The sequence below is a fragment of the Sphaeramia orbicularis genome, chromosome 11, assembly GCF_902148855.1.
Source record: "Sphaeramia orbicularis chromosome 11, fSphaOr1.1, whole genome shotgun sequence".
NCBI classification, from domain to species: domain Eukaryota; kingdom Metazoa; phylum Chordata; class Actinopteri; order Kurtiformes; family Apogonidae; genus Sphaeramia; species Sphaeramia orbicularis.
Genome location: NC_043967.1, coordinates 19,744,454 through 19,770,530, shown reverse-complemented (window position 1 = coordinate 19,770,530; position 26,077 = coordinate 19,744,454). Strand labels below are relative to the sequence as shown.

At 35.7% G+C, this 26,077-nt stretch overlaps 1 protein-coding gene across 2 annotated transcripts in view; it reads left to right on the top strand.

The window, feature by feature from the left end:
• The window catches only part of lrrc3b (leucine rich repeat containing 3B), a 32,093-nt gene extending 15,134 nt beyond the window's left edge, over positions 1-16,959 (top strand). For both annotated transcript variants that reach the window (XM_030147914.1, XM_030147913.1), the window contains one exon: positions 13,208-16,959. In XM_030147914.1, the coding sequence (XP_030003774.1) occupies positions 13,351-14,133 (783 nt within the window). In that variant the 5' untranslated portion in view covers positions 13,208-13,350 and the 3' untranslated portion in view covers positions 14,134-16,959. The remainder of the gene's footprint in view (positions 1-13,207) is intronic.
• The last annotated feature ends 9,118 nt before the right edge of the window (positions 16,960-26,077 follow it).

Below are 26,077 nucleotides of genomic sequence, written 5' to 3'. Positions count from 1 at the left end.
TTCGCTCAGGGGCCACATTCAGCCCAATTTGACCTTGTAGCACTGCATTATGCAATAATGGTGCAATATGTAATAATGTAATAATTTATCACCTCATGATGTACTAATATCGTATTTTGTAATAACATGCCGCATTTTGTAATAACTTACTACATGCTGTGTCTTCTAAATTTCGGTACACCAGTGAGTTTCTTGTCAGTAATACTTAATTAATGCAGCTTTTGTCTCTAACACTTTCTCCATTATAATCAGTACAGTTACATTTGATTTAGGTTTGACCAATGAAACATCCTACTAGTTTTTTTAAATGAGTTGAAATTAAGCTGGAATGCTTCATGTTGTTCTGCTGGTATGCTGGTTTTTCCAATCAAGACATCAGTTTTGATGGTTTGTTACATAATGCATTAAATTATTACATTTCCTTTAAAAAAAAGTTCTACATTCATATTTTGTATTAACTGTTGCAATATGTAATAAATTGTTACAAAATGCAGCAAAATTTAAAACAAAATGCATTCAAGAATTTTATTATAAAATGCAATGCTACAACCTCAAGTGGGTGGGACCAGTAAATTAATAGAATAACTAAAAAATTTATTTTTGTTTTAGTGCAAAAACAGTTAAATTACAGTGTGAAAATGTTTCATTTACAAACTATCCTGTCACAAAAAATGTGAATAATCTGAACAATCATGAACAACCTAAAATACACAGAACATTTAGTAAAAGGCATCTGGAACTGACAAATACAGCATTTAACTTTATGATCAGTACAATTTGTCATGACTCAGTGACACCCTGGACTGTCAGTGTCTTCTGGGACCTGAATGGAACCCTTTGGAGGGCCAGTTTTGGCCCACGGGCTGTATGTTTGACACCCCTATTGTAGAAGATGACGGAGTTTCCATGTTCACAACGGAACCACTGAACGTCCAAATAAGTCATATCTGATGACCATGAAAAGATGAATAACTCCATTTTACACCAATTATTTACATGTATTGATCAGATTAGTGGATCGACAAGTATTAAACATTTTAGATCAGTAGATGATTTTGGGCACCAGTGGCTGTTTGGGTCTTTATGGTGGTGACTGTGCATTTTGTGCCTGTGGATATTTATAACACGACATTGCAAAAGTATAAGAACACGACAAACTGCACAATTTTTACCATATCCCTGAGGTCATTATATAAGATAGAAAATAATAAAGCATAGTATGACCCCTTGTGGGTAATGGTGTCATAGTTGGATACATCTCCCAGTAAATCACCATGATGAAAGGGTTTTTGCTTTTAAGGTTTGTTTGCACCATATTTTGAAGACACAGTTGAAATGGACAGCCTGATTAGTAGTGAGAGATAATAAATAATTTGGTGAGTACAGTCAGGACTAATCGTGATAGCCTGGCTGCAGGAAATAAAATGCAATAAGCTGTAGTTTTCCACCCGTGGGTTCATTTGGCAGGTTTTGTTATTCCCATTGTGCTGTTCTGTTTCTGCAAAGCAAACCTGAGTTTTAATGAACAGTAATAATGAGGACACGTGTCAGAAGAGCAGGCCTCCCGCAAGTGCAGTGCAGGTTTTAATACAACCAGTACCAGGCCTGTTTCCATTCAACAACAGGTTTTGCCTCTTGTGGCAGAGCGGCAGCTGGATAAACAGCTTGATGTGTGCCTGGGGAGCTGACACTGCTCCTCACTGTGCAGCAGAAACAGATGATCCTTCGCCTCTCCTCTTCCTCATAGGCTGTTTTATTATTGCTGCTTCTGTGCCAGAACACATAAATGAAAGCGGCCTGAGAGGGGCCTGAGAATCTTGCAGAGTACCATATAACATAACGGCCATCTAGAAGTGGTCTTTTATCTTTCAAGGTCCCTCAGAAAAACTGTTTATATCTTCCAGTTTATGAGGAACTTAACGTCATATGATGAGAGTAATTTATCCCATCGGCATTTTATTTCTTAGAAAGATATTGAAATGTCTCAGTGAAAACAAGTAGAAGACGGCCGGACACAATCAGAGCTTTGTTTTGTATGTAAGGGAAGGCCATCGAAGTGTGGCTGAATGTGACCCCCACAGGTTTTTGTGCCGTTGTGTCTTGTGATCCATAAGACTGTGACTCCTGCTAAGAATAGGACGTGTTGAGATCACTCAGATGGTTATTGTTCTGTCTTAATGACTTGTTCAAGGATGAGGCATATGTGGGGTCTGAGAATAACTGTGCGCTTTAGCTTGAATGCCAACCTCAGCATACTTTGACCCTTTATAGAGCACTCATAGAAATACTCAACCTTAGTGTGTTATTGAAGGAACTAACGGCGCTTTATTACTTCTGTTAAATTTTTGAAAATTTGTTATTCGGTAGAAAATCAAGGTCAATGAATTTATCATATTTGGCTCCTTACCTGTAAGTGGCAAAAATAAATAAAATAAGAAAAAAAAATCTAAGAAGCAAATATATAAAATAGCAATGGCTACCAAAGTACTGTGGCACAACATATTGATTTGTCTTTTGCCACAGACCAATCAAATGTTAGCATTTGTACTAGAGCCAATCAGGGATACTGTTACATGAACTCATTCGCCTCTTGTTTTTTTTTTTTTTTTTTTACTCATTATCCTCTTGTTGCCACAGTACTGTGGTGATACATGCCATATACTCAATGCATTCTGTTGTGCATTTTGCTATCACAGTACTGTGGCAATTGATGGAAGAAACAACAAATTAGTGATAGTATATAATATAGAATAGGAATTATTGTTCTAAATACTAAGATATGTTGTTTGATGGTGTTCTTTGCTCTGGAGGCTGGAGAAGGTGGGCGGAGCTACATGTTAGATGCAGCAGTGTGCCATGTGACTTCAGTTCTGTGTCAGTTCAGTGTATTAAGTGCTGTGATCCTGTGGAATTCTGCACTCTGAACATTGCCCTAGTGGCTGATTTATATCAATGTTTGATTTACCCCCCCCCCCCCCCCCCCCCCCCCCATTTGAAAATCTTAAAAAAAAAAAAAAAAAAAAAAAAAAAAAAAAAAAAAGGAAATGCTTTTCCGACCAAGAATTGAAGCTAAGTCTTCCGCATTGCAGTCCGATATGTTACCGAGGGAGCTAAATGTCTGTTGTGTTTCAGTTTGACCTATTCACTGTATGATTGCCTTGGTACTTTTCAGGACGTAGGTTAACATTCTAGACATGATATAATGAAGGTGCTGATTGGGTCTGTGGTAATAGACAAACTGAAATTTCGTGCCACAGTACTGTGTACTTCATGCTGTGATGTAAAATACAACAACAACACATATAAGATGAAAGGTACATGTATTTTAGAACATTAGAACATCACGTTTAGAACATTAGACCAACGTAAGTGCTGATCCAGACCCCTGTCCACATCCACATTCTCCCTTTGAACATCATTCCTTACATTAGTACCATTACTTCATGGTACCTAAAAAAGCAGGTACACTCACTGTTCATGCAGAGGTGGACCTTACAGACCCTGTAGACCACATTGGACCTGAGATTGATGGCTCACTGTCCTCACTGTAACTGTTGTTGTCACTGTCTCGTAATGTGTGTGGAAATTACCAAAAATAGTCACTTGTCTGATGAAGGGTTTACACGGTAACATTTGCTCATTAGCTCTTAACAGAAACAGCACAGACTTTCTTTTTTTTTTTTTTTTTAACATGGTGTTACCTCGCGTTAAATGAAAATGGAGTGAATCTCATCTCCTAGTGTCATGGATGTCTGTAAAAAGTAAAAATAGGACCAATATGTCCTTGTATCTCACTGTCATATTCTATCAAGAATCAATAACAAGCTGAATTTGTGAGGTTGTCCGGTTCTGCTGCTATGTTAGAGTCGTGTGGTCTTAATGCAGGAAATCAATCCCCCAACAGAAGTGGGTGGTACTTTCACTGGAGGAGAACTCAACTAATTAAATCAAAGTCCGCAAATGACTTCCTATCAGTGCTCAATAGTAACTATATTAATATCTCTAACAATTTCCATGTTACAAGTCATTAAAATACGGGCCGTTGTAGACAAAGGGAAATTTTTAATATTTGAAAATTCAAAAATTGTCAAAATTTTTAACTTACTTTGCAGACATTGTCCCAAAGAAGTTACGTAAAGAATTTAATTAAATCCAACTAGTTGTTTCAGAGAAGAAGATTGTTGAAATGTAGACATTGGTGACCTTGAGTTTGACTCTTCAAGGTCACTCAAGGTCAAAAGTCATGGATCCAAATGAAAGTACACATATGACTTCCTATCAGTGTTCAGCAGTAACTATATTGATATCTCTAACCATTTCCGTGTTGTAAGCAGCAAAATATCGACCATTATAAGTAATTATAAGGCAAATTTTAAATATTTAAAAAAAATCCTCAAAAATTAAAAAAATCTAAATTTCTTAAACATGTGAAAAAGTTTTGAAGACATTGTCCCAAGGAAGCTACATATAACATTTTAAATGAATCTGACCAGTAGTTTTGTCAGAGAAGATGTTTGAAGAAATTGCTGACGATGACAATAACGATGATGATGACAATGACGATGACGAAGACGCCACTGGACACAGTGCCTTCACAGTCACAGTCACTCATGGCCTATTAGTCGGTGAGATGAAAACAAATAGAATCATGTTGTCTTGAGAGCTGTAGCACTAACTCTGTGACTATTCTAGCAGCAGAACAGTGTTCATATGTGTACATATGGATATGATTTGGACTGTTTATTAAAAGTGTCCATGATGTCGTGTGTGTTGGGTTGTGAACTACACTGAAGCCTCAAGTTTGGCATGTTTTAGTTTTTCAGGAGACACAAGTATCATATTTGGATAAGAGGAAGAAGAGCTGGGAAAGATGGAGGATTAAACTCAATTTAACCCCGAGGCACTCCTCAGGCCATTTTTGTCATTTTTCTTTTTTGATTTGCTGATCATTATGTCTGTGTTACAGCTTATGGCACCAATTTCTGCAAGAATGTTACTTCTTTGACATTTTTTTAAAATCCAATGTCAGTTACTCTTACAGGTCTGTTATACAGTACTAACACTTTTTGTATTTTCTGGGGACACTTGAGGCAAAAATGAACATGCAAAAAAATCAGCTGTAAATCATCATCTATCAATATATTTTGTGCTTTTTCTGTTTGAATCGCTTAAACCACTTCAACTCTTTACAAAAAAACCTAAATGTTCATTAATTGTCATTATTTTAACCCTTTAAATGATTGGTTGATTATGTGATACCACATCTTTTATTAAAACACAGCACAAAATAAGAGATATTTTCCATATAATACATAGTGGAGGGATGAGGCATTGTTTTATATAAATTAGCAACAACACTGATTTCATTTCATTTGTAGTTTTTATTCAGTGCATGACCCTCATGGCAAAAAATACCCCATTGACTCACACTGAAACCACGTTTTTTAATCTCACAAATAAATACTAATGCAATTTATGGAAAAACATACAAACACACCCAAAACAGTGACATCATTTAGTCAAACTTGTATTTAAAGCATTAAAACCCTGAAAAGGATTGAACATTTGGTAGTTTTGAGCAGAATTGAAGTCCTTTAAGAGATTTATGCAGGAAAAAGCAGAAAAAAATGTTCGTATTTGATGATTTTATAGCAGTTTGTGAGGGGTATTGTAGTCGTTCTGTTCGTCTGTCTGTCCATTCAACGACATACTCACATTATTTGTAGAATACATTGAGATATCTGCTCCAAATTTATTCTGTGGATGCATCTTGGCATGGAACAGAAGCTAATTGAAAATAGGTGACCTTGACCTACTTTTTCAAGATCAAATGGCTTTGTGCATGTATAATATCTGAGTACTTTCAAATATAAATATGTGTGTAATAAGTTTTGCACAAAGACAGTCTGATCTAACTTATAGGGCAGTTACTTTGAACAGAATCTTACTCTATATTTGGCCGAGGGCTATTAAAAGTGTGCAGCACGTTACGTTTTTTTCCATGTACATTTTTGGCTCAAGGGTCCCAGAGGATAGTAAATTAGAGGGTTGATAACAATGATCACACCAACTATCCTGTAACATTGAAGACCACTAGGAATCTGAGCTGCTTCATACTAGTGTGAACACATATAGTTGAGTTTTATAACAGTAATGTCAGCTTTGTGTTTTAAAACAGGCTCACTGACAGATACTGAATAAGAATGACTACTAACATTGGTTAATTTAGTTACGTTATTCTATCAGATCAGAGACTGTACCAGGTTTTGTTAGTGTAACTTCTTAAACATAACTATGGTAGAGCTGTCTGTCCAGAAGAATATATGTTTTATGCAATAAACAGAAGCCCTGAAATGTTCCACTGTGCAGCCAAACTAGCAGTAAGGCCTGGCTGCTGCTGCTGTTAAGTCAAGCATTTTAACACGGGATAGGACATTAACTTGCTTTTTGAGCTAGCTTCAACTGGCAAATTAGTGTTGGCCTCATCCCTCAGCCTGCTGCTTGGAAGTGTTTGGATTTTCTCAAATGAGTTCATAAAAGCTCAACATTACTAACTACTGCACCTCCAAACAAGGTGTGTATTCTAAGTATTCTATTATAAGGTTGGGTAATACAACACTGTGCACCTTGTCATGGTAGAAAAGTGTCCATTCATGTTGTGTGAGTTTACCGTGGAGAAGAATGTAATCTATTACAAATACTGGTCTTATTATTGAAGCTGGACTTCCATGATGACCAGACCTTTGCAGACCATATATTGTATTTTTGATTTTGACACTTACAAACTTACAGTTTGCACTTGAAAGGAGTAGATGGTTGTGTTGTTTTAAGGTCTGTCCCAACATAACTCATGTCATCTAAGTAGATAATAAAATACAGTATGGTTATGTATGTTTATTTTAACCCATAAAGACACACTGTTACTTTTGTGGCAGTTCCAGTTTTTTTTTCTCTGTATTTAACTTTTTAAATGATTTATCACCATTGATTATGACATTATCCTCTGTGTTTGGCATTTTTTTCAATGAACATCAGGTGTTTTCCTGTATTTTATTCATTGGTTATGTGGATGTTCATAAACGCTCAGATTAAAGTTGAGGGTTATTATATCAGAAACAGAGAAAATAGGAGAAAAAAAGACTTTTTCAGCAAAATATATCACTAACAATGTCTTCATCCGCTGTCATTGATCCAACTCCGTGGGTGTTAATTGGGAATCAGTGTTGTAGAAGATGACAGTGTTTCCACATTCACTACGGAGTCTCTGAACGTCCAAATGGGTCATATCTGATGACCATGAAAAGATGACAAACTGCATTTTACACCAATTATTTACATGGATTGATAGGCTTAGTAGTTAAGAAGTTATTAGACATGATTGATTAGCTGATGGTGTTGGTTGTTGGTGACTGTTTGGGTCTTTATGGGTTAAATTCTCTGTAAGTACATTCAAAGTCATTTTAAATGAATGGGAAGAAGATAAATCTGGATGTAGATATTTTCTAACTGATCCAATCAGGTTCTGCTTTGAGAAGCTTTTAAGGGACGTTGTAGTGTTGTAGTCAAGACTGCACCATTCAAGACCAAGACAATTCTGAAACCAGAGGGTTTTGAGACCAAGACAAGACCAAGACTTTTAAGGGTCAAGACCAAGTCAAGACTAAGACCAAGGCCGTTTGAGACCGAGACAAGACCAAGACCGTACATACAATGAACAATTATTAGAAGAGTGAGCAAAGTAAGAATTCTTTATTTTAAGATTGGTGTACAGCAACAGAAATGGTGACAAACAGTCTCTGCACTTTTTTCAAAGCACCACAATGCAGGAAATCTCAATTCTTAGTTTATTTTTCTGTGTCAAAAATCCAGCATCCATCAACCGAACAGCAGTTGTTTCATTCACAGAATTACAGCATTAAAATGATGACAACATACCAAGCCTGAATAAAACGCAATGACAAAACACTCAAATATCTTCACCATCCAGAACAAACCCATGAATATATATGCCTTATTTTTTGTCACAGTTTTTGGTTCAGTTTGGTTTTGCATGTCGATTTACAGATGTGTTCCTTGTGGTTTGGAAACCAAACTTTATTACTAACGAGTTTGCAGATGTCACTGCTGCTGGACATGTAAACACCTTCTCCTGGTCTTCCTTCACTCTCACCGCATGAGTGAGGGAAGGGATGGGGGAGTGTTGTCACTCGTGCGGTGTGTCTGTATGCAGCTGTTGCTGGGGAAACATGAGAAACAAATAAAGCAACCAATACCTGTGCTTTCAAAAAGATCCCTTTCCACTCTAATCAGTGGCATGAACAAAGAACTTAATAGCAGTGATCTGGACCAATCTCATCTTTAAGTCCCTAGTCTGCACAGTCCAAGACCGAGTAAACATGCACCAGAGATTGAGATGAGACCAAGGCCAATCTCGAGTACTGCAACACTACCTTGTTGTATACTTTTACTACCTTTACATATAGTGATAGGATTTTATGTATGTTATTAGTTTAGTGTTTTATGTATGGTTTTAGTCTAGATGTATGAATGAAATCACGACACTCCATCAAAAGAGTTTTTTAATCTCAACAACTTTTTTTTCCCCCTGGTTAAATAAAGGTTAAATAAAATAAATAAACGGTTTTCAAACTTGAATTATAGAACAGTACAAACACTGTTACTGTGAAATAACAGGAACAGTACAGTGTACAATAATGATTGTGTGTAGGATTGTCTTTCAGGATGAGCTGTGCCGCCTCAGCTCCACTGTTTTTCCCATTACTTTGCTCACCTTGATTTCAAGCTGCTGATGTAATCAACACAGCACATTTTCTCTGGTGTTTCTGCAAACAGTGTTTCTCTGGTGTTATAATGATTAGTGCGTGCATCAGGTCAGTCAGCTGAAAACAACATGAAGGCCAAAGCAGAGCTCCTCAGGCTGATATCGTGGGGTTTTTTTTGCAATGGCAACACATTCCTTAGACAGTTTTTTGACTATGGTGACATTGCTCAGATGAAGAGGGTGGTGTGGATGGTGGAGGGGGGTCTCGGTTCTTCTTAGCCCTGGCAGTGTGCAGCAGTTACCTCATGCTGTGAGGCTGTAATGGAAAATGATATCAGATTAGATCAACTCGGTGCAGCATGGCTAAAGAGAGCCAAGTCATGCTTGTGGAAAAACACTGTTGCACAATATATACACACAATAGACACTTTACATCTTATCTGTTTGCTTCTTTGTGAACAAGTACATAATATCATCTCACTGTCCGTAGGTAATAACTGCATTCAAGGACCTTCAACAGGAAAAAGCATGAAAAATAAAGATACTGTCATAAATACTGTTATTTCTGACAAATATTCAAGTCACTATTACTTATACTGTCTGTCAATTATTATTTTGTTATTTACTTTCATTGCTGTTTCAAAATTCAGAGGTCGTCTTGGGGCAGGGGGGGGGTTATGCTATAGGGAGACCCCACACAATATTACCAATTCATGTCAGAATGTAATATGTAATAAAGATATGTGTTAAAAAAAAACAAACTCTTATTTATTGCAGTTTAACCCTTAAAGATCCAAACATCCAGCAGTGAGCAAAAGCATCTACTGATCTAAACTGTTTAATACCTGTTGATCCATTAATTCTGCCAATCCATGTAAATAATTGGTGCAAAATACAGTTTATCATCTTTTCATGGTCATCAGATATGACCCATTTGGACGTTCAGAGGCTCCGTAGTTACTGTGGAAACACCGTCATCTTCTACAACATTGATTCACCAGTAAAACCCATAAAGTTGGGTCAATGACAGTGGATGGAGACACTTGGTTTTTTTTGTTCAGTTAGTGATATATTTTGCTGAAAGTCACTTTTTCTTCAATTCCTGTTTTTGATATACAGTAATGGGCCTCCATCTGGGCTTTTATGAATGTCTACATTATCAATAAAATAAATGTAGGAAAATACATGATTTTCATTTAAAAATGCAAAATTCAGAGGATAATATTAAAATAAATGGTGATAAATTACCCGAGATCGTTAAATATATAGAAAAATTTCCTTTAGAAACTGCCACAAAAGTAGTACTGGGTCTTTATGGGTTAATAAAAAAAAACATTAAATCCCTTTACAAGATCCCACCACATATCTGTGCACATTTTTTAACAAACGGTGAATCATTTAAGATACAGTAAATAGCAGCACTTCCATTTCTTATGCCATTTCTTATCCATTTACAGTGTTCTTCCTGACACTGCACCCTCTGAAATAGAATTCAGACCACGAGTTACCAATTAAATCTCCATTAAACAGCACAGTCCCACTATTTTGCAATGTGGCTCATTAAGTCAAATCAATATGATGTTAGATAATCCACTTGCCTTGTAAATTCCCCGTTTAGCCGACCTGGCTCTCAGAAGGCACAAGTGAAGCAATGATTTGTGACAACTTTTTTTGTACTTATCTGGAATAATTGCCTTCACTCAAAACAAAAAAGAGGAGGATGGCAGCAGAGTAGAGAGAGTGGATGGTTTTACTGCAGCTGGGTGCAGGATTATTTAAGGCTATGAGGAAAGCATCTTATCTGAAAACAAACTGTTAACTGTGACACCGGCACAGCTTCTACAGTGAGACATCAAAGACGCTGTAAAACAGGAGAGAAAATCAAATGTGTGAGGCTTATTAAAATTGTATAGCCATCACTGAATTACCATGCAGTTTGGTCTGGTTTATTCAGGGCTGTGTGCATTGCTATATTCTCATCCAGTTTTCTCGATAATATATATACTGTGTATTTGCCAATTGCATGTGTGCTTTTGCTAAATATTTAATTTGCATTTTAACCTTTTCATGCATAGTGGTCACTACAGTGGACAGCTATTCTACAGCTGTTCTCTTGTATATTCATGGATTTTTTTTTTTTTTACACATATCTTTATTAAAGTTTTAAGACACTATTTATCTTTTCTGACATGAATTGGTAACCTTGTGTAGATCTCCCCTGAGCATAAACCCCCAGAATCACAAGCCCCTCCCCCCCATAGTTTTCACACAATTTGTCAGTAAATACATGTTTCTTTGCTTCAAAAATTAAACGCACGATGTCCAGCTGATTCTTATTCTTATTCTTCTTATTATATTTTACTTTTTTTATTTTTTTTATTTTCTAATGGGTTTTTTTCTTTTTTTTTTTTTTTTTTTTTTTTACTTTTTATTTATTTTATCTATTTATTTATTTATTTATTTATTATTTATTTTTATAAGAAATTTTTCAATCACATTGTTTTTTCATGTTTAAAGAGAAACGAAAACACTCAGGGAAAAAAATCTTGATTAAGGTTCTCATAATTCGTGCATAAAAGGGTTAAAGACACAATATGTCATAAGTGTGCAAAATTGCGGTAATTTTTGTGCAAAATTGCAGCAATTTTTTTAGAAAATCAAATTTTTTTTGCCATGAATCTTGACACTATACATCTATGCAGTCAAATACAATCAAATCAGATGAATTTTGACTACAGTTTAGTAAAATATAATAAAATGAGTTCTTTTGGACCTGAAATTTGAATTTTGGAAATTTGTGGATTGTCGTTGACTTCGAGAAATGTAATCAAATGTAGTCGCTGTTGACAGGAATTTTCTCAAAAACAATTATATTAGACTGGTGTCAAAGTAAAACATCAGCAAAATCCCATATTCTTTAGTGGAAGTAATTATTAAAAATAGCTCCTTTTAAGAGTAAAACTGTTCATATACAGTCGCGGAAAAAATTATTAGACCATCAGAGGTCATCAAAACAATGGTAATGCAATCAAGTACTAACTCCTGTGTGTATCATGTGACTAAAACAGACAGAAAAGAAAACATGGAATGCCTAAAAGCACTGTTTTTGTCAGTACAATGGCATAGCTATTGATGTAAAAACTTAAGTGATTTTGGTTATTATCAAGAAAACCATGGAAAATGGCTAGGTATCAGCTCTGAAATTAAACTACTATGAGCTATTTTTGTTGTTATCATTATATTTGTCCAAACAAGTGTACCTTTAGTTGTACCAGGCATTAAAATGAACAAGAAATTGAAGAAAACAAGGGGTGGTCTAATAATTTTTTCTACGGCTGTAAACAGCCTAAAGTATCCTTGTGCGTTGATGTTATTGGAGAACAGCTGTGTCTTCACTAAAAACTTTAAGATCCAATAATATGACAGTGTAGTGCTGTATCCATATTGCATTGTGCTGTTTAATGGTTAAAAGCTTGTTTAGTGCAAATGTGGTATAAATGCACCAGCTTTTATTTTTATCGATTCGGTTTCTCAGATTCAAAGGGCATCATACTAATGCTTTTAACCCTCGAAGACCTAAACAGGCACTGGCGACTGAAAGCAAATACTGATCTAAACTGTTAACTAATGTCTGAACCACTAAGCCTGTCAATATATGTTAAATAAATCAGGTTAAATGCAGTTTTTCAGAAGCATCAAGTCTTTTTTGGACATTCAGACACTAAGGAGTTAACACACAAACACTGTCATCTTCAATGACATTGATTCACCAGTAAAACTCATATAGTTTGACAAATGACAGTAGTTGTAGATGCTTATTTTTATGTTCAGTTAAAGATGTATTTTGGGGGAAAAAAAAGACTCTGTTCAGTTTTCTTTGTTTTGATATAATAACCTTTGAATTGACTCTGAGCTTTTATATTTGGACGTTCAGAGTCTCCATAGTGAAAATGGAAACACCATCATCTTCTATAATTATAATAAATTATAATGAAACCCATGTAGTTTGACAAATGACAGTCATTGTAGATGCTTGTTTTTATGTTCAGTTAATGACATATTTTGTTGAAAAAGCCTCAGTTTTCTCTGTTCTGATATAATAACCTTTGAATATACTCTGAGCTTTTGTCAACGTCTACATGGTCAGTAACTTTAGGAAAATACCTGATTCTCACTGAACATGATAATATTATAATAAATATTTTTGGCACCACAAGAATAGTCCTAAATAGGAGAAAAAGGAGTTCCTTAAACTATCAATTGTACCAGTCAATACATAAAACACACCTTTAAATAGAAAAAAGGTTGTACAGGCTTTCAGGTGTACTTTGTCAAAGTGGTCTGTATCCGGTCCACATTGGTGACAGATAAAATGTCCTTTTACATTACTGCTTCACTTTGACCTTCTGCTTTATGTTTTTGCAGGTCTCACAGCATGATAACACCACTTCACACTCCACAATCTCCAGTGGGCAGACAGTGAGGACCAGTCGCCACTATGCGATATGTGTAAGGAGGCAGTGGTGCTGTTGTGGCCCCAGGCGGGATGCTGCTGACGGCCGGTCAGTATGACTCTGCTGGACTTGTGGCTGTCACGCTCCATCCCCATGTGCCTGCTCCTTCAGAGCCTTGTCCTCATGGCCCTGTGCTTCCCCTCGGCCAGCATGTGTCCAAAGGGCTGCATGTGCCAACGCGACTCCCACCTCCACGGCCTCAACGTTACCTGCAGCCAGTCCCGACTCAAAGAGATCCCGCCCAGTCTCCCGGTGGACACCGTCCTGCTAAGGCTCGACCACAACCAGATCGGCGCGGTGCCGGATCAGGCCTTCACCGGACTCAGGCTCTTGAGGGAGCTCAACCTGTCTTACAATGCGGTGGAGACTTTGGGCGAAGGTGCTTTCAGTGGCATCGAGGCTACGTTACAGGTGCTGGACCTCTCACACAATCGCATCACTAGCGTACACAAGGATGCCTTTGCTCGGCTTAAGGCCCGCGTCATCGTGGATGATAACCCCTGGCATTGTGACTGCGCCCTACAGCAGGCGATCGGTGGAATGGCCCACAACCACGAGGCCGCTGCTCGGGTTCTCTGCAGGAGTTCAGAGCTTCGTGACCAGGAAGGACGACCTTTCTTGGCCGTGGACACTGACCTCTGTAACCTGGCCAAAAGGACAACAGACTATGCTATGTTGGTAACCATGTTCGGTTGGTTTGCCATGGTAATTTCATATGTAGTGTACTATGTTCGTCAGAACCAGGAGGACGCCAGACGTCACCTGGAGTACCTCAAGTCTCTCCCGAGTAAGCCCAAGAAACCTGACGAGGCTGACGACATAAGCACTGTTGTCTGACACCAGTGTCCACCTGACTGTGTCCGGAGCAAACCCAACGAACACCAAAATGTTTATGTAACAGGACCCACATTTATAGAGTTTCCTATTTCAAACTTTTAGGTGATGTGAGCACCAAACTGCTGAGATATCTTTGTATTTTAAAAAGTTTGTCCTATGTCCTTACCAGGGATGGTTTATGATTGAATCTGCGATGGGAAAAGAAAGGAGGCCGCAAAGTCTAATAATCAAATACATTAACAACATAGACTTTTCTACAGAAAACACAAATGAGTTTTGAAAATCTGAATCTCAGGTTTAAATACTGACATGAAAATTACTTTTTTTTTTGGACAAAAATTTGGAATTTCTCATTTAAAAAAATTTGTTTATAAGACCTTATACTCCATTCCCCTCATTTTGGTGTCTCACAGATCACAGAAAGTTTACATAGAGTTTTGCAACCACTTGCCAAACTAATTCCATCTAACAAAGCCCTGAAAATCATAACTACAGCATCTGCAGTGATCAGTTACATATACATTTCTGCACAGCAGTTTAGTGTTCCATGGCCTGCCTTTTCTACAATCTAATATAGACTCTTACCTTCTAGATCTTTGCTATATGGTAGATTATATAAACAGGGCATAAAGTAATCTCATTTCTCTGCTTGCCTTGAGTTACATTGGCCTGTTTGATACAAACAAATCATAACTCAAATCAAATTTGACTCTCCACCAGTAAACATGTAGTAAATCCTCTAACATACTGAATACAGATGTACAGAATACAGAAGACAGTTTCTGTCAGGAAAAGAAAAATACATGAAGAGCCACTATTATTATGATTATTATTATTATTATTTAAAAAACAGGTGGACCATCATCATCTAATAAAATGATTCTACTCTGTCACATTATACAATGCTATTTAAGAATTCTGAGATGATAAATAAACCTTTACACTTTTAGGACTATTAGTGAATAGTTTAGGACTCAGACGTAGTGTTAGAACTACAGTTCTGAGATGATGACAAGATTGATGGAAAAATAATAAATGCAGCATTTAGAATTACATGATTTTTGAGTCGTTTATATTTTATTTTTCTTTACTTTTCATGTTTTACTTTCCTGACAGTAATGGGCTTCCACTGCATCATATTCAGGTCATTCTATTTTACACATACATTTAAAGATTGTCTTCATTTGATGGTTTTACAAAATCAGAAATAACTGAAGTGGATATTACTGTGTAAATTATGTGTAGGAAAATTAAAGGTCTATTTATATAAAAATGATTATTGCAATGATCAACTTTTAATGAACATTTTAGATATCACTGAACTGAAGTTTATCAAACATAGAATATTTGATGCCGTTGCTGTTTTAGACAAGCCTTAGTGTCCTTACTAGGTTGCATGTTTAATCTATGCCTGTTTTTACTCTTAATTTAAAACATGAAGTCTATAAAATATGCTCCTGCAGAGATCATAAACCAATATGTCAAAAGGGAAATTGAGCTTTACGTGTAATTTTGACTTTAGTTGAAGGTGCTATGTGTAGCAATTTATGGTCAGTTTATAATCAGTATGAAAAACTATGTCTTCAGTCATTGTCTATGGATCTAAAAGCCTTCCATATCACAGCATTCACACTTTCAACATGGGTTCACAGTAGAGACATATATTTTCAGTCATATTAACAGTCTTAAAGGGAGTTATTTGTAGTTTTAAAGTTAAAAAATGGACTAAATTAATAGCTAGAAACAGTAGAGGGCGCTAATATACTACTGCTTCCATGAAACTAAAGCTAATGCTAAATGCTCTTACTGATAAAAAAAAAAAAAAATTGAAGCTTATTGTTTATAGGAACCTGAAGTTTACTCCTAAAAAACTTAGCCAGTCAAAATAACACTGTTGTACTCTAATCCTTCCATGCTGCGTCAGCCTATAGTTTACATTATATATCATTTAGCTCAGTTTTTAGCAAGAACAGACGCAGTAAAACCACAAATTGTAACGGTTTTGTATGTTTTGTTTTTTTTTTGTGTGTGTGTGTGAGCGTTTTTTTCTGTACAGTGTTGTCATTAGTTGCTTTATAGATCTGTGTTGAATCTTCTACAAAATATAAAACTGCCACAGTTTGGCTTGAACCGAGTATCGTAAAGGTTCAGCAAACATAATTACACTGTCAGTAACTTTGTACCATTATAAGCTACATTATCGACTTACCAGTGTAGAAAGACACATTGCGTGTTCCACATTAAACTTCAACACTGACTCCATTTAACTTTTATTTTGTCACTTTAAATGCAACAGAAAACAAAAGGAAGTGATAAAATTAGAACTAAAATGAGAGTCAGTGTTGAAAAGTGTTGCATTTACACTGGGGATGCACCGATACCGATACCAGTATCAGGTATCGGTCCGATACTGAGTGCGTGTACCAATACTCGTACTTGTAAAAGTGCTCCGATACAAACACACTGATACCACTTAACGGCAGCATGATGTTCACCACATTGTGCAGCAGGTACGAGGCCGAGGAGTAAAGTCAGCAGTGTGGAGATTTTTAAAATAAACAACAGTGACAAAAGTAACAGTGACTGAAAGTTACGCTAAAGACACAAACGGATATGGACGGAGCGTTCTCTCCGTCCTCTGACTACATTCCGTAAGTAATACTGTCTGTTTTCTGGGAGCCTGTAGATGTGTACTCAGAGCCATATAAAGATCATCAAATTATCTTATATATAAGGCTCTGTGTGTACCCAGATGGAGAAGCAGTACCACCAGGAACTGTGGAGGTAGTGGATCTGTTCAAAGAGTGACTGTGTGAGTTAGAGAAAAACTACTGACATATTTATGACAACTACCCTCATCAACATCAACATTAGTTTGTTATTACTGACTTTCTTCTTCTCAAAAAACTTTTCTCTTCACGGTATTCGGCCAGTATGGTTAATTAAGAGCAGCGCCCTCTAGTGGATTGATTGAGAAACGCTCATTCCAACTCATTACATGTCAGTAGCAGCACTTTGTTGCAGTCAGACTAATGACAACGACAATAAAGCACATTTTCAAAAGTAACTACAAACTGTAATGGTATTATTAAGTACTCATATCGGTACTCGGTATCGGCAAGTAATTAAATGTAAGTGCTTGTACTCGGTCTGGAAAAAAGTGGTATCGGTGCATCCCTATTTTACACTACGTATTCACTACTTCTCCTTCCATATAAATGAAAAGAGGTGAGATTATAAGATGACAGTGGCTCACTAGTCACTCTAGTGGTACGAAGTGGTATTACAGAAGAGACGGGATGGCACTGCCTGACACAGTACAGATCTCTGCAATATAATAAATAACTGTCCTTTCCAAAAACTCTAACAATAATCTGCACTTTCTTACTCCCTTTATTTTTAATTTTAACAATAAACCTATAATAAAGACCACATTCACACCTGGTACCTTAAGATGAATCTGTATTGGGATACTTTATCCAGATAATAAATCATATGATCTAGCCTTGCATTGACACCTAGTATTTTTATTGTGTTATTATTATTGAGATCAGGTGTCTGTCAGTTATGGCGAATCATATCTTGTTATAACAAATGCTCACTTTAACGTTAACAGGATTACTCATCTTAATGGCTCTGCTCCGATGTAATATTAGTCATACAGTATCTTGCCCAGTTCTTTGAAAAATAGGCAAGTTATTCTTGAAAACCCGCCTTTGTTCTTATTATCTGCAGCTTTATAATAAGCCACCATTAGATTTTTTGCTGTTGCAGTCAGGTCAGCTGCCGATCTGCTCTAATATTTGTTCTGAAATGTCTTCATATATAAACCTATTTCTGTAGGATGTGTCCAGTTGTACTTCATGTTGTCATCACATAAACCTATTAAGCATCTTGTTACTTTATGGCTCCAAGGCTGTGGTTCTTCTATTTCTTTCTTTAAATGTTCATCAGGTGAGCTAACCTGTAATGTGAGGGAGTTCTCAGTGTTGTTCAGGGGTCAGAGGTCAGAGGAGTAAAATGTTGTATCAGATTGCATTTACGCCTTCCTGAAATCATTACACAGTGTAAGCCAGGTTCCCTCCAGGTGTCGTCAGGTTGATCCGATCAAAATCGGGTCAAGACACGTTCACATCAGCATGCGTTTTTCCTTACCTGGATAACTCATCTTGATACAGATGGACTTTAATACCAGGTGTAAGTGGATTCAAGTATTACTGTTCAGTTCTACAAACAGCAATATACTACATTCAGTCATTTTCACACAAACATGTCTGATAAATATAATCTTTTGTACTTACTTATATATATAATGTACTCTTGTACAATAATTTGCAACAAATAATTTTGGAGCAGAGATTTTCTGTCAGTTAAATGAGAAAACATTTTAATGTGCATATTCACAACAAGTCTTTGCAAAACATTGTACTTCCAATAAATGCGTAGGAATTTATAAACTTTTTTTTGTGTTTTGGCTACAGAAAGAAGTTACTCAACATAGTCATAGTCATGACTAACTTTATATTATGTAAATTTGCACAGTAGGATAAATTCACTTGCAGAATTACTATCGGAGGAAACTATAGTATTTATTTGGCCAGGTACTACAAATGATATTATTACATAAAAAAAACTTGTCTTTTGAATTGATAATTTGATAAATTAGTCTAGTTAAACATTTTTCTTAACTGTAATTCAAAGTATTCATATGGTTTAGTATGTTTTCTTCATGTGACCTACACATGGAACATGTTGGAAAACATCAACAGGGAATATGTGGACAACTGTAAAATAATGAAGGTCATCCACATCTAACAGATGACATCATCTGTTCCCCACCATGGTATCCTAGCAGCCTGTTGTCCAGTGCTAATGCTAAGTGCCATTTCATGAAGTAAAATGTAGAAAAGTGTGGAAATCAGGATGTAAGGAGAATCAGGAAGTTATGGGGAATTTCCCAATCTAACAGTAATATTTGTCTAATTAAGCATTCCTTAACCTTGGTCTTTTCCTAACTTTGATATAACAAAGTTTCCCTGTAAAGATATTACAGCATTGGTTTAGTGTGTAGAACACTGGCATTGAATGCATTCAAAGGTTTTACAGAATTGCTCATTATCATGATGAAAGCATGAATTATCTCCATGATATCCCGGGTTTGTCGATATGGTTGATATACCTGGGAGGATCTTTAGTTTGGTTCATTTGATTGTCTAAATTGATGCGTTTATAGTCTGGTTTCATAGTGGTGCACAGGTGGTTGCTGTGTAGTTTTGTACATTTCTTCCTTCAGTTTGTGACGTCTGTTTGTTCCTATTGTCTTCAGCCAGCTGTTGTCGATCACGGTCTGTCCTTGTATATCTGTACTGATCAGAACTAAGCACAAAACTAAATGTCAGTTTCAGTAGACCCTTTAATGGGTGTTTTTGTGCTTCGTCAAGTCTCCAGTGTTGTTACCGTTTGCCTTCACTCCATTTTATTTTTTCAAGAAATTTTAAGAGGTCGACAGATTTTTCCAAACACAGAGGTGGCCGACTATATGATAATCTCAGTCATGAAAAGCCTACACAAACATCCCCTTTCAAGTCAAACTGCAACTGCATGCATCATTTCCCTTTAATAACACTGTGTACAGTGTAATGTTCCCAGCAGCGGCTGAAGAGAAAATTGATGCTGTCATTTTCTGAAATGGCTTCCCTCCCATCACTGCCTCTGGAGCACACTAAAACACTGGACCAGAAGACACGAGTGCACATGAAAGACAAGACTGATGTACAACAGTACAGGAAATTAACTTTTACACCAAATTCATAATGCTACCTACTTTACATAATGGCCTAAAGAAACCTGCACACGATTGGTGATATGTTGGATATTGGTTGTTGCTGATATCTTGTGAAATTTCCATTTGGTCCATGTTTTGTCTGTCGTAGAATTTGTACAATAATGGTTGTTAAAATGACATCTTAGGGGATATGCAATGAAAATACATAGTTAGAAAAAACTTGGGTCATGTGTAAATAGGAACGTTGATGTTGTGTGAACTACTTGAAATCCCTTTAATTAGTTGTTATTGAATGTGCTACACCCCTTAGCCTTGTCTTGTAGAGGCAACCTCATATTCCTCATGACAGGATCAGGATCGTCTATAAAATGCATGTACAATGTAATGAAGCACAGTGTAGCCAAGGACCCGAGAGTATTTCTAAGTGCCTGAATACTTCTCTCACCATTTTATTTTTTTAGTTAATTATTTGTTTTCCTCCACATGTGGTTTTTGTTCTGGACATATAAGCCTTGCTTTGTCAGTTTACAGTTCTCACAATCCAGTGGATTTGTCAGTACAGGTTTACTTTGCAAGTTAGAAAAAAATAATCAACCATGTTGATGTAAAGAGCTGTTAAACTGAATTATACTGTATCATATCACAGTTTTCCGTGCACAGGCAGGGCAGTGTGTGATAGATTAGCACACAAATGTGACTACAGTCAAAAATGATAAGCACTGACTATGGTGGTGTTGTAATGGCATGACATACAGAAAATGAAATAAAGGAGGTATGCATTGGTTTATGGTGTTATTTCTTTAATTATCCTATTCCCCTTCATTTACAATTAGCCTACAGTGAAAGGGATTCAAGATAAAAAGCTCCAGGTAAACAGAAACCAAAACTTTTAACATGACTTGTTTGCAAATGTCAAATAAATATATCCTTAAAATGGTCATGGCTAAGATAACAGTGCTTTAGAATTCACTGAAACAGAATTCAACCGAGGAATCATATTAGACCAATTTATGCGTAAAGTGCTTCCACAATAAAAGTAGTGAGGCCTTATTAAATTTAATAAATATAATTCTAAATATTTAATAAAAGCAAAGTCAAAAGTGCAAGTTGGCTAAAGTTTTCAAGTTACAGTATTGAGCCAAAATGTGAAATTCTATGAATTAATGGGAGAATGGGTATAATTAAAAATTAATGTTTGTCTCTAATAGTCTGTAATAATAGCTAATAGTTCAACTTCAAAACACTTCACATTACAATACATTCACTGAACAGCTTCTTTCTTGAGTAAGTTTCCTAATCTTTTTATATAAATATGAATACATCAATGTATATATGTAATAACACTTCATCATATATGTTGTAAACATAAGCCAACAAGCATGTACAAATTACTTACTGTTTGTTTTTTCATGATCACAGGAGTCTTTCATTTGCTGATTTTAGCTCATTTTAAGCTCAGACTGTCTCCGTTTGCCTACAACCATGAGAACATGAATACCAGTGTCATACTTAGTTTGTTTAGTTTTGTTTATTTCAGACACAAACATAATACAAAACATAGGAAAAAAGAAATAAAGCAAAACAAAAATAAAAAATAGAATAATAGAAAAAGGAACAACTGTTGTGCCCGAAACATGACATAAACATATATGCAATAGAAACAGAACATGACACTGATTCTCATCTACAGGGCTTAAACCAGTCCATAAAACTCTCACTGCTCAAAGCCCTCACTGCCCTGCTCTTCTACAGCAGTAACATCATACAAAACTAGCTAACAGCAAAGATAGTTTAGAAATACATAATATCAGCACAGGTCCTAATGTATACCTGCATAAACATGGATGTTGACCTTTGGACAGTTTCAATGAGCGGGAGTTGTTATTTAATTAAAATACAGCCTTTTTAATAACAACGTAAATCTGTTGTATAGCTGCCATTTTTCATAATATAATTAAAAAGGTAAGAGTAAGAGGGATTATATGGCAAAGAAGTGGAGCCACATTCAGATTCAGGAGCTTAGCCAGGTCCAGATCCAGATTAAAATCCAGATCCAGGTCCCATACACAGAATATTTTTTCCACCATTACCGTCATCCATATGATTGTTTTTAAAATTTTGGAAATAGCCATATTTTCTCAGTAAAAATGACACAATCACAACAAACACTTAGTTAAATGAGTACTTTTCTGTCTTGTTTGAGTCTTCTTTTCAGTACAGTTGAATTAAAACCTTCACATTTTTGTAGTTTTCTGACACATATAACATGTATAAAATTAGCTGTTTGTTCAGAGCTACAGTTCAACAGGTAAATATTGTAATAATGTGGTCTGACAGTTCTGTGAAAGTGAAAATAAAAGCACCAGACAAATGACTCCAGCTCCATGTTTATATTAACCTGAGGTAGGACATGTTCAGCTCCCATCTCATATAAATGAATAGTGATGTTATCGGTGTATGTTTATTTTAACGACAATTTAATTTTCATTCTTCTGAATAAATTTAATAATAAAAATGTTCACCTGTTATAGTCTAGATTACACTGATTTAACGCATAAAGACCCAAACATCCACCCTTAACCTAAACCATCTACTGATCCTATAAATACATGTAAATAATTGGTGTAAATGCAGTTTGTCATCTTTTCATGGTTATCAGATATGATCTATTTGGATGTTCAGAGGCTCCGTAGTTACCATGGAAACACAGTCATCTTCTACAGTATTGATTCACCAGTAAAACCCATGGAGTTGGATCAATGACAGTGGATGGACACACTAGGATTATGTCCAGTTTTTGAGAGATTTTATTGAAAAAGTCATTTTTTCCTTCAGTTTTCTCTGTTTTTGATATAAAAAAAAAACCCTTAATTCTAATATGAGCTTTAATGAACATCTATATGATCAGTAAGCTAAATATTGGAAAATACATGTTTTGCACTGGGGAATATAGAGGAGAATATAAAAAAATGATAAATCACTTAATAAAGGTTAAATAGGGTGAAAAATTCCACACAAAATGTTTATATTTCTTTGCTCATATCAATACAATGTTTTTACAATCATTTCTTTTCAAGAGAGCAGAGAATTCTCAGCAGAGTTTTTTGGTGTTGATGCAGTCAGAGAGGAAATTATATTACGGAGGCCTTAATAATATAGAGTTATATCTGTCAGTGTATGGTTACTACAGAGTCACAGCAGAAATGTACTATTTTACAATGAATTCCTGGAAGAAAACATCAATCTCAGACACAAGTGGTGAAAGAACCTGTATCACCTGAAGCAAAAAAGAAGAATTAAATTGCATAAAGTGTTAGAAACTGGAAAAGTACTTCCTAGTATGGCTATAGCACAAACTAATATATTGAACCTGTGATGGCCTCATCCTTTTGGCCACAGGAGCCTTTGTTCTTAACACAATGCTACTGCAATAGAAATGAATATCATTTTCAAGCCGAACAGTAAGTACACAGTAAATGTTGATATTATTTCTATTTCCAATGGAATCACATCCTTCTTCCATTGTTCATCTTTACAGAATGAGACCGCTCTTCAGGCATCATACATTTTTATGTAAAGACGTCGATGTTTAATGGATAAAAAACAGTGAGGAAGTTCATCAGTGCCATCTGTTGATCACTGCATTAGATAGCAGCAAAAAATATTTAATTTTTTTTTTTAACTACGCTTTCTAGCAACTCATTTCAACAACGTGAAAAGTAATTTCCTTTCTGCAGCGATTTTATTACACTGACAGGAACGTATAATCACAGAACCTCCATGAGCTGAATATGGGTAATTAGAAACATGTAAATCATTGACACTGGAGAGAAAATGTTAATGCAGGACTGTAGGGGTTTCAGTATATTGTATGTGTACTCAAAAAGTTGGCATGCGTACGAAAAATACAAATCTACTAAATCTAATTTTTGGGAAATCACTGATGAAAATTAATCTTAAGAAATTATGTTTGTGTCTTACTTTGGGTTTCAGGTGAATAATCTGATGATCTGAAATACTGAAGTGGTAAAAATATTGTCAGTGTTAATAGTTTACGGACAATGCATTTTATTCTTGGAATTTTCAGTTTTTGCTGGTTTTCATGACAGTAGGTCATGGGTGTCAAACTCCTTTTAGTTCAGGGGTCATATAAAGCCCAGTGTGATCTGAACTGGGTTGGACCAGTAAAATAACAGTGAAAAAAGTCAAATTACATTGTGAAAATGTTTACATCTACAAAGTTTCCTTAAAAATACGTATAACACGAACAACCTGAAATATCTTCAGAAAAATAACTGCAATTTCAGCACCTCAGTTTATCATTTACACATATACATTACAACTTACAGATGGCAGTGGATCTACAAATACACAAAACATTTGGCAAAAGGCAGATTGTTGTTGAAATTCCATTTACTTCTCAAAAGACATTTCAGGTTGCTCACATGGTTACAGCAAAACACACTGGCGTGGACTCAAATGCACGAGACTATCAGGCACGAGATGGATTTCAATGAATTTATTACGTTCTTCAATGTTCAAAAGGGAGTCCAAAATTATAAAAACAAAGGAACTAAAGGAGGGAGCAAAAAGTGCTCAATAACTAACAAAACAAAATAGAAAAACAAGAAACAGCCTAGCTGCACTATAGTCACATGGGATAATTCAAAGAACAAGATACAAGAAGCAAGGAACAAGGAACAACATTCAAGGAGTCAAGTAGGTCTTCTCTGGGGAAACACAAACAACAACAGACAAAGGGAGAGAGGAGAATACAGAGGGAGAGCAGGATCACAATCAGGTGTGTGTCATCAACAGGAGGACACCAGGTGCAGGCAATGAGGGAATCAGCAGAGACAAAGACAGGTCAGACAGAGCGCAGACAAAACAGGAAGACCAACACCTTCACCAAAATAAAACAGAAAGAGACGTAACACAAAAAAAAAAAACAACAACCCTCAACTAAATGAACACAAACGCCGCCACGTGACACATATTTGTTTAGATTATTCACATTTTCTGTGAAAAGATAGTTTGTGAATTTAAACATTTACTGTATGTGTACATTTATTTTTTTTTACACTAAAATAAAGGGAACATTTTGAAGTTATCGTTATTTATAGGTTACTACCATAACATTTTACTGGTCTGATCTACTTGAAATCAGATTGGTCTGAATGTGGAACCTGAACTAAAATGATTTTTACATTCTTGTTTGTTAACAAGTTAAGCACCAAAGTCACAATATTATGACAAGTAACATAACTGAATGAAACAGACAATTTTTAAAAATGTCGGTATTAAAATTTAATATATACAGTACATATATATATAAAAAAAAAAAACTCCAGCACCTAAAGGGTTAATATATATATATGTTCAATGTAATTTTTTGCGTTTTACATCCCAGGGGCCGGATTGGACCCTTTGGTGGGCTGGTTTTGGCCCACGGGCCATATGTTTGACACCTGTGCAGTAGGTTCAACTTTTCAACCTTAGGCATAGGCAAAAAAAAAAAAGCATTTGGTTAAAAGCTGCAGTGTTTGATACTTTTCATAATTACCTTTCAGCATATTGTTATCGTTAATAATTATCATTTGTCAAGTGTTCTGAGAAAACATGAGACTTTTGCATCTATCCTGTGTTTTTGGGCTATAGGAACTCTAATCTGTGAAGCCCACATTTTGTCTAATCACTGATTTCAGTGAGGTAGGAGGGTTAAATGTATGATTGACACCTGTAAATATGAATAGAATAGAATAGAATAGAATAGAATAGAATAGAATAGAATAGAATAGAATAGAATAGAATTTTATTGTCACTGTCACAGGAACAATGAAAATCTGTTTAGCAGCAAACATTTAAAGTACAAAAAGACTGTATAAAAAATATTACAGAAAAGACTGAAAAATATTCACAAATTATGGGGATACATGACATATGATATGTACAAAACTACAAGAAAAATATTAAATATGCATATACAACTGAAATACTACTAAAAAAAAGAGCTAACTCTATACTACAGATAAAAGAAGTATATACAACATATAAGGATTTGCTGATCAGATTCCCAAAAGTCAAACCCAGGACTATGCATACAAGAAATGCATTTTTACATTATTTTATTGCTCTGACTATCCATTTGTATATATATTA